Raw genomic sequence first — 10,153 nt, 5'->3', positions numbered from 1 at the left:
GAGTGAGTCAGTGAGTGAGTTAGAGTGAGTCAGTGAGTGAGTGGAGTGAGTGAGTGAGTGAGTGAGAGAGTGAGTCCCCAATACATTTTTTTACTCCAGAGTAAAACCCTGAACTAGGCTGCTTGAAGCTTAAAATCAGTTAACTGCTTAATTAGATGACATGGTATAAGTAAAAAGTAAAATACTGGGTTAAAGTTTGTTAAGCAATCTAAGGATTTTTTTTTTTTTACCCTGGACTTGAAACCAAAAAAGCAATTCTAAAACAAAACATTTTTACAGTAATTAAAATAATGCTTTAAGCTAAAATTGTAAGGTTTTAAATACAAACTTGTCAACAGCCCTTTATAATATTAATAAAATTCAAGGCAATAGTTTACTGGAAAATAGTGGCCAGCAAACTTGCACAATTAAAATAAATACAGTGCCACCTAATTTGGTCTCCCAAAGCCTGGAACTTTGACCTTGACTGAAGTCTTCCCAATTTTAATGCTATAAATAACTATTTTAACTAAATAAAATACTAAACTATTTTTTCTCACAGATGATGCCATTTCAATGTGTATGCATCCTGAACACATTTTTTGCATAACAACAGGGCTAGGCCCTGTACCCTACAATCAATATGCAAAGGTGACATAACTAACAAGTAATTAGAAAACTTCCTAGCTGGAAGTATAGCATAAGCAGATGTTTTTAACAAATCTGTGGAGTTGGAAAGGCCTTTTGAAGAAACTCAGAGTTAATATTGTTAGAGCCAAAATCGTCAAGGCTATGGTAGAAAGGTCTTTATTTAGGTTATTTGTCTATCAATCCCATCAGATAAATTCTTAGCGTACCTACAGGTTAATTTATATGCCAGGTTTATGTTCAGTATCATTTGTTATCTAGAGGCTTTATAAATCAAAACCTCTTAGCTGTAGTTTTAAACATCAAAGGAGTCATGTCAACCACTTCAGAAAAATCAAATAGATGAAGCAGTAGCACACATTTAAAACAATATTTCTGAAAGACAGCAGACCGACCCTGTGAGTCTTTTAACCTCTTCCTCTCCTGACCACATTAATATCACAGTAAAGCATTTAAAAAGGTATAAACAGATAAGGAATAAGAAAGGGAAAAGAAGAAACTAAAACACTTAAGAGAATTCACCATTTTCACAAAATTGAAGACATGGAAGAATGGGAATTGGCTTTGGGAAGCAGAGCCAGTACCTGGGTATTGTGCAGGAGATCAAATGCAAGTAGCTAATGTGCTCTACAGAACCCCAGAGAGGCCAAGGACTTGAAAAACAAGGAGCTAGGAGGCAGAGGAAGTGTTGAGGCTGAAAAAAAGAGGATTAATATCAACCACATATGAGGTTATAATCAGCTACTTACTCCCCCAGTTCATGTACTCTCAAACATATGAGGGGGTTACCCCCCAAAACTGGTATTTTTCCCCCAAAGCTATATATTTAATTTTTTTTTTTTACAAAACCCAATCACCGTCAAAGTACTCTCCATTATACTTAATGCATTTGTCAAATCTGCAATGCCATTTTTTTGTCATTGACTAATTCCTATTTATTTAAATCATTTTAATGAGGGGCTCTTACAGCTCTTACAACATTCCATACATCAATTGTTTCTATCACATTTGTACATACGTTGCCATCCATCATTATTTTCTAAGCATTTACTATCTATTTGAGTCCTTGGTATTAGCTCTTTTTTCCCCTCCCTCCCCACCTCCCACCCTTATGACCCCTTGATAATTTATAAATTATTGTTTTCATGTCTTACACCGACCTCTGTCTCCTTTCACTCAAGTTTCTGTTGTTCATCCCCCTGGAGGGAAGCGGGGATCATGTGCGTTGATCATTGTGATCAGTTCCCCTTTCCTCCCCCCACCCCCCACATTCCCCATACCCTCCTGGTATTGCTACTTCCAATTCTGTTCCTGAGGGGCTTATCTGACCTGGATTCTGGGTGTCGTGAGCTCTTTATCTGTACCAGTGTACACGCTCCCGTCTAGACAGACCTGAAAGGCAGGAATGGGGTCATGATAGTGGGGGATGAGGAAGCCTCAAAGAACCAGACTATTGTGTTTTTCATTGGTGTTATACTGCGCCCTGGTTGACTCATCCCTTCCTTGTGACCCTTCTGTGAGCGGATGTCCTATTGTCTACAGATGGGTTTTGGGTCTCTGCTCAGACCCCCACCACCTCCCATTCTCAACAATGTTTTTTGTTTGTTTGTTTGTTTGTTTTGGGTCTTCTAGTGCCTGTTATCTGAATCTGTTGACACCTCATGATTGCACAGGCTGGCGTGCTTCTTCTATAGGGCTTGTTGCTTCTCTGCTAGATGCCTGCTTTTTTAACTTCAAGCCTTTAAGACCGCAGATGCTATATCTTTTTATAGCTGGGCACCATCAACTTTCTTCACCACAATAGCTTATTCACCCATTATGTCTTCAGTGATTCTGTCAGGAGGTTGAGCATTATAGAATGCCAAGTTGTTAGAACAAAGTGTTCTTGCGTTGATGGAGGGTTTGAGCTGAGGCCCCAAATCCATCCACTTCCTCAATGTATTGCCATATAAAATATATGTACCTAGGCAATACCTCTATTTTTATGAATTAATACATAAGTGCACACCTCTGTTTATACCTGTATCCACAGCTCTGCTTCTAGATCTTACCTGTTTCCTTTTACTTTCCTCCTGCCCCACCATCATGCACGCCCTTCTTCTGCCTCTTAGTAATTTCTCTCAGTTGGACTGCTATTGCTCCGACACAACCAGGACCTCATTGTTGATTTTAATTCCCTAGTTATTCCCTGTCTACGGCCTTGTTTACTCACTACTACTTTCCCCTGCTTCCTCCTCCCCACAGGTCCCTCCAGACCCTTCCTGTTGCTTTCTCCTAGCGCTTGCTTCCCACATCTCTTAATTTTTTTATCTAAAAGGAGCACCTGGCGGGTGATTCTACCTGGATGACATCTTGACTTCACCCCAATTCCATTCTTGGAAACATTTTTCAAACTCATCTGTTGGGCTGACAGTGCCTCATTCATTTTTTGTCTTTACCTCTTCTACCTCATCATATTTCTGTCTGTTCATGTCCCTCTTCATTCACAGAAACTAACAGAAGTCACACAAGCAAGGTCAGGAGAGTAAGGTGAGTGGGCAAGAGAGGTATGTTGTTTCTTGCCCCAAATTGGTGCACTGAGATGGTTGTGTGAGCAGGTGTACTGTCATGGTGGCAAAACCAGCCCCCGCCTGCCACAAAACAGGCCTTTTTTGTCACACACTGTTACACATTCTTTTCAGAACTTCTAAATAGAAAGCTTGATTAACAATCTGACCTGGTGGAATGAACACTGTCATCCATGTGGGAAGCTGACGGATGTCCAGAACGAGGTTTGTCATCAATCAACAACCCACCTTTTTTGAAATGAAAAAAACACTTGTACACTTCAGTTTTTCCCATAGTGCTGTCCTTGTAAGCTGTGTGAAACATCACAACAGTTTCTGCGGCTTTTTCTCAAGCAGGAAATAAAATTTCACAGCCGCATGCTGTTCTCTTAAATGGGCCATCACCACAAACGAGGTTTGAGCACAACTGCTTTTACAAAAACATTTACTGCGACCAAAGAAAACCTTCCCAGGTACACGCAGAGCGAGCTGCTCGATGCTCACCTACTGGGGAAAAAGTCATAATATGAAAGCTTCATTCCATCCAATGCAATTCTGTTTTTTGGGGGGTAACCCCTTGTGTTAGTCTGGGTAGACTATAGAAACAAATTCATGGACACACATATGGGTATAAATAAGAGGTTGAGCAGTTGAATATTGAGAAAACATCCCACCCCAGTCCAGATCAAATCCATAAGTCTGATATTAGCCCATATGTTCAATACCAAACTGTGAAGTCCTCTTCAGACTCAAGAAATACATGCAATGCAATGATGCTGAATGCAGGAAGATCACAGGCCAGTAGGTACAAAGTCAGTGGCGGTAGAAGCATCTCAGCACTGGCAGGGGTCTCCATGTGCCTCCTCCATTTCCCAGGGCTGCATCAGGGTAGGTCCATATGGCTTCTCCTCAGGGATGTCTCGCAGGAAGTGAGCATAGAGAGAACCTCCCATCTCCAAGGAGGAAATACTGGAATTCCCAGAATCCTTAGGGGAAGGCCCTGCCCAAACAATAGCTTCATTGGCTATAACCTGATTTGACAGAATAGACGCCACCCCTTCATTCTTAATCCTCTTAAGTCTCAAATTGACACCAGATTATGTAACTACCAAACCCCTCGTATGTATATACACACATACAGAATCTAAAGATTACTGCTCTTCTCACTTTTCTCATTCATGGGAAAAATCTAAATCCAATGGTTCCAAAGAAAAAGACCTATAATATAGACATTGCAGGTGTTATGCTAATGAAAAACTCAGTCACCAAGTGAACATTAAGCCTAACTCATGAACAAAGAGGTGCTGACTGACTTTCAAATGTGATATAGCTGTTACTGCTGTTATGTGCCTCAAGTCAATTTCAGCTCAAAGTTACCCTGTACAACAGAGTAGAACTGCCCTCTAGGGCTTCCCATAATGTAATTTTACCAGAAGCAGATTGCTGAGTCTTTTCTCCCACAATGTCATTGGTGGGTGGGTTCAAACTACTAGCCTTTCAGTCAGCACTTGAGTACTTAATCAATGGACAGCCAAGGTTTCTCTCTTATACATGGAATGGCATATCCAATATGTAGGAGCTCTGGTGGAGGAGTGGGTTATACACAGGGCTGTTAGTCCAAGGTCAGCAGTGCAAAACACGAGCCACTCCTCAGGAAAAAGATGAGGCAAGGAGGGCAATCTCACATACTTTGGACATGCTGTCCTGAGAGACCAGCCTTGGACAGGGGCATCGTGGTGGGTAAAGTGGGGAGGGCAGGGCAAGAAGAAGGCCCTTAACATGATGTATAGACACAGTGGCTGCATCTATGGGCTCACACTTAAGAATAACTGTGAGAATGGCACAGGACCAGGTGGTGTTTGGTCTGTTGTATGCAGGGTCACTATGAATCAGCACCTACTAGATGGCACCAACCAATAACAAAGCCATTATGGATATCTTAAACCTGGGTACACAACCATATATACTCAAAAGTGAAACTAAGTGATTAAATAATAGAATCCATTGTGTCAAGCACATCTGTACATATGTTGCTATCATTCTTTCCAAAACATTTTCTTTCTACTTGAGCCCTTGGTATCAGCTCATTTTCTCCCTCCCTTCCCCACCCTCCTCCCTCATGAGCCCTTGATAATTTATAAATTATTATTTTCATATCTTACTGACTGCTGTCTCCCTTCACCACATTGCTGTTGTTCACCCCCCTTGGAGGGGTGGGGGGTTTCACAATCAATCATTGTGAAATGTTTAAACACCCGAGATACAGGGATCATAAAAGCTTTCAGCTCTATTAAAGATTTACAGCCTGAGAGACCCTGGGGGTGGGGGCAATGTTCTACTCTATCCATGGAATCGCTATGAGTCAGAATTGACTCAATGGCAGTGAGTCGATTGGTTTGGTTTTATTCCTCCTTAGTATTGAAAATATTCACAATAATGACCCTTGGTGTATTTTTTTTTCATTTCTTACACTAGCCACTTAAGGAATACTGTTATGAAAGTGTCCTCCAAAAAGATGCTGAAGTCTTTTGACTTGGTCTGTAACAGGGTCTTTGAAGATATTATTAACATGAGGCCCTGCCTAAATGTAGCTCCTAATCTAATCTAATGTCCTTCAAAAAGAGAATAGACACATTAAAAAAGAGAAAGGCTCATGGAGGAGAGATTTATGCTGCAGCTGCAAGCCAAGGAAGATACGGGGCCATCAGAAGTTGGGGAAGTAAGAAAAAATCTTCTCCTACAGCCTTTGGAAAACATGGCTCTGTCAAGACCATGAATTTGGACTACTAGTCAATAAATCTGTTAAAGCCATAATGGCATTTGGGTATCATAACCCTAGAAGATGAGCACAGATACTATTGTTCTGAAATGTATTAATTCATTTAAATCTCCTAACAACTTACGAAAATAAATGACAACAACTATAAAACCTACTGCTATCAATCAATTCTGACTCATATAAAACACTTAGGACAGCTTAGAACTGCTCCTTAAGGTTTCTGAGACTGTAAATCTTACCAGAGTAGATTTTTTTCCCAAAGAGAGCTGGTAGGTTTGAACCACTGATCTCTCAAGGTTAGCAGTCCAATGCATACCCCACTTAGACACTGGGCTCCTAAGAGGAAGGCATTACTGGTCTCAGTTATTATTATTATTGGTCTCACTTTATGAGGGAACAGTCATTGAAAGGATATGTAATTTGTTGAAGATGACACAGTGGTAGAGCCGGAGTTCTAGCTTTCAGAGTCTGGTCTTTCAAAACCTGCATGACAGTACCTGTCATCTTTAAAGGCAAGAATAGATGCATGCATAGACACAAAAAATGGTTGTGAGAGGGCGAGTGGGAATATAACTACAAATACATATGTGTGTGTTTGATAGACGATATGTGCATATGTGTGTTTCTCTTTGCTGTGGTGGAGCATACAGGGGCCAAAGTTATGAAACTGTCTTACACATAACAAAACACCTTGGTAAAATGTCACTGGGCCTGGGGGCTTAGAATCATAGTCTCAGGGTACACCAAGATCAATTGGCATAACAAAAATAATAATAATAAAAGCATAATCCAGTTTCACAAAGAATAAAACACTATTTTATTGTTCCCTATAGGGTTGCCATGAGTCAGAATTGACTTAATGGTAGCGAGTTTTTATTTCGTTTATCTTGCTAAAAGAAAGATGAGGCTTTCTACTTCTGTAAAGAGTTACAGTCTTGGAAACCCACGGGGGCAGTTCTACCCTGTCCTGTAGAGCTATGAGTTGATGGACTTGATGGCAGTGAGATCATTTTGTTAATTTAATCCCAGAACAACAATGCCTGCAAAAAATGCCTACCTTGGTCAATCAGGAAACATGTTTAATGCCATTCTCCTTCCTGAACAATGCCAACGGTTAACATACCAGACTGCAAGTCCATCCAGGAGCACCTGGGGAGAAAAGGCTTTGACAAGCTCCTTCTGAAAAAAATGAGCCACTAAAAACTCTATGGAGTATAATTCTACTCCGGTACACACAGATCGTCACGACTAAAAGTCCACTTGAGAGCAACTGGTTTTAAGCCACAAGAGTGAGTATGGATTTGTGGGGCGAGATGTTGGACGACCAAAGTGTGTAAGCCAAACAGAATATCAGCTGAGCACCTAATTTTACCACAAACTACAATAAAAATGTGCTGAAAAACTCGGATTATACACAAGGATATATGGTACTTTATGTTCTGTGCTTGTGATTTGTAGCTAGAAGGTCTATCAAGGAGACTTCCTAGCCTCAATGTATATGCAATCTTCACCAAAAGAATTTATGCACTCAGACCCACTGTATTTTTGAATACAGATGACGAAATAAATTGCACTGAAATGTCCAAATAGAATAGTTGTCTTTTGTAAATTACTCTCATCTAAAATGTTCACACCCCCTTAGTCTCTCAAGATAGGGGCAGAAGGAAACCCATCTTGAATAGATTGTCTCTTTTCGAAGTGACATCTTCATTCCTTCTCTCCTATGATAAGGAAGTGACAGTTTGAACATTTCCTGTCTTGGGATCCAACGTAGTGGCTTTTGCACCCTCAAACTACTGTTTGAAAACACATCCTACTGCACTGGGCCTCCTACACTATATGTAGTCTGGGGGATTCTTTCTGTTCCTTCTGGGGCTCTATTCCACATACTGCTCATCAAGTCCTAGATCTTCTGAGAACGTTTGTTTGCTTGCTGCTTGCTTGCTTGGGATTTGGTTAGCAGTCTTCAGAGTCCAGTCACATCACTAGCAGCAGCACCTATATGAGGGGACTTCAAAAAGCTAGCGGAAAAATGGAATGAAAAGATAACAGTATTTTCCCGCTTGCATACCCCATCTGTAGACAAATTGACATCCCCTTACAGAAGGGTCACAAGTAAGAGATGAGCCAGTTAAGATACAGCATAGAAACATACAACTTTCCTCTAGGTTGTTAATGCTTTCTCCCCCACACTATCATGACCCCAATTGTACCTTGCAAATTTGGCTAGACCAGAGCATGTACACAGGTACAGATAAGAGCTTGCAACACAGGGAATCCAGGACAGATAAACCCCTCAAAACCATAATGAGAGTAATGATACCTGGAGAGTAATTACAGGGAAGGTGAGGGGAGAAAGGAGGGCCCGATCACAATGATCTACATATAACCCCCTCCCAGGGGGACAGACAACAGAAAAGTGGGTGAAGGGAGACAATGGTCAATGTAAGACATGAAAAAAATATATAAATTATCAACGGTTCATGAGGCAGAGGGCGGGAGTACTGTGCTGAGTAATATTTTTAGGCCAGACCCCAAAATCACAGGGAAAATTGTAGATGAGCCTGTCACCTAAGAGTAGGTTGTCAGTTAGTGGGGGAAGGGGGAGAAATGAGCTGATACCAAGGGCTCAAGTAGAAAGAAAATGTTTTGAAAATGATGATGGCAACATATGTGCAAATGTGCTTGACACAATGGATGTTAGCATGGATTGTGATAAGAGCTTTAAGAGCCCCCACAGTAAAATGATGTTTTTAAAAGAGAGAGATTTTTTCAAAAGACCTGGGGTAAGGAACCTGGTACTGCCAGGTCTACAAGGTCTAGGTTTCATTCAGAGGGGTCCTTGACCGCTGCCGCTGCGTTCACACTGCGACACCCACTGAGGTCGGGCGGCACGGTGACCAAGGTCTCGGGCGCACCTTACTCGGTGTCCCACCACTCACCATCCCTCACCGCGCTCAGGTGGGGCATCCTGAGGCTTTCGCCTGGGACGTCACCTGCGGGCGGGCCCCGGCGCGCCCACCCCCAGTCCCCCGCCCGCCGAACGTACCGTTGTCTCCTTGGCAGCGGCCACCGGGATGGGGAGCAGCCCCCGGGCCCGCGGAGGGTCCTCGGGCTCTCCCGCTGAGCTCTCGGAGGGGCGTTCCGGCGGCGGCGCGGGCTCGGCCCGGGGGTCCCCATACAGCTGGTAGCACACGAGGCCGACTAGCCCCCCGCCGGCCGCCGCGGCGATGCTCAGCTCGCCCCAGCGCCGCCGTCGCCTCCAAGCCGCCTCAGCCACAGCCCCGTCTTCCTCCTCCCGGCAGGAGAAGCACCGGCCAGGAGGGCTCGGGGCCACCCCCGCAGGCCGCCCCCAAGGCCCGGGAAAGGGCTGGTGCGGGGAGAGCGGAGACGACAGCCGAGGCGGCGGCCACAAGAGCCTCCGCAGCGCAGCCATAGCGGGAGCCGCGGGCACCGGAGCCTGAAAGGGGCGGGGGGAGGTGGCCACGAAACCTCGCGAGAAGTCGGTCGCGGCCGGGAGGTGCGAGGCTGCAGAGAGCGGCCGCAGCGAACGCGCGGTCTCGGCACGCGCGGGGCAGCTTGCGTGCTGGGCTGCCCGTGCTTTGCGGTTCACGGAGGGACGGGTCTCGGCTGTGCTGGTTTCGGCACCCCCAACCCAACCCCGCCGTCAGAAATAACCGCACTCGCACCCAGCGGCACCTGCCCGCGCGGGAACCCGACCCCCCCCCCCGCACGGCCCAGCCGAGTTGGCGGGCGGAGGTCTGCGGCTGAGCTTCCAGGGCCGGGGTCGGCGGGGCGAGTGCGTGCATGGCCGGCGGCCCGCCGGGAGTCGCATCCCCTAAGGGTGGCTTGCGCCTGTGACGCCAGGTCGTGGATAATTCGTCATTGCACCTTCACGAGTACATCAAAAACGAGATGCAAGAATTTGGCTCAATGGGAATAGTATGTCAAGGAAACCAAGAAACCAAACTTGACTATGGTTACCATGATGGAGGAGGACGCCCTTTGCTTACTTAAGGCAGTGGTTCTCCACCTTCCTCATGTTGTGGTGACCCCCTTCCCCCAACCATACAATCATTTTTGTTGCTACTTCATCACTGTCATTTTGCTACTGTTATGTATCAGATGACCTCTGTGAAAGGGTCATTTGGCCTCCAAAGGGGTCGCGACTCACAGGTTGAGAACCACTGGCTTAAGTGGC

General features: G+C 44.5%; 1 protein-coding gene across 3 annotated transcripts in view; it reads right to left on the bottom strand.

Moving 5' to 3' along the window:
• Positions 1–9,388, bottom strand: part of MICU3 (mitochondrial calcium uptake family member 3) — a 111,558-nt gene extending 102,170 nt beyond the window's left edge. For all 3 annotated transcript variants that reach the window (XM_004696174.2, XM_045286610.1, XM_045286611.1), the window contains exon 1: positions 9,002–9,388. In XM_004696174.2, the coding sequence (XP_004696231.1) occupies positions 9,002–9,388 (387 nt within the window). The remainder of the gene's footprint in view (positions 1–9,001) is intronic.
• Between the last annotated feature and the right edge of the window lie 765 nt (positions 9,389–10,153).

The sequence above is a fragment of the Echinops telfairi genome, unplaced genomic scaffold (assembly GCF_000313985.2).
Source record: "Echinops telfairi isolate 266 unplaced genomic scaffold, ASM31398v2 ScPeMD7_9;HRSCAF=40, whole genome shotgun sequence".
In the NCBI taxonomy this organism is placed as follows: domain Eukaryota; kingdom Metazoa; phylum Chordata; class Mammalia; order Afrosoricida; family Tenrecidae; genus Echinops; species Echinops telfairi.
Note: the sequence above shows the minus strand (reverse complement) of the source record. Positions and strands in the feature narration are given on the sequence as shown.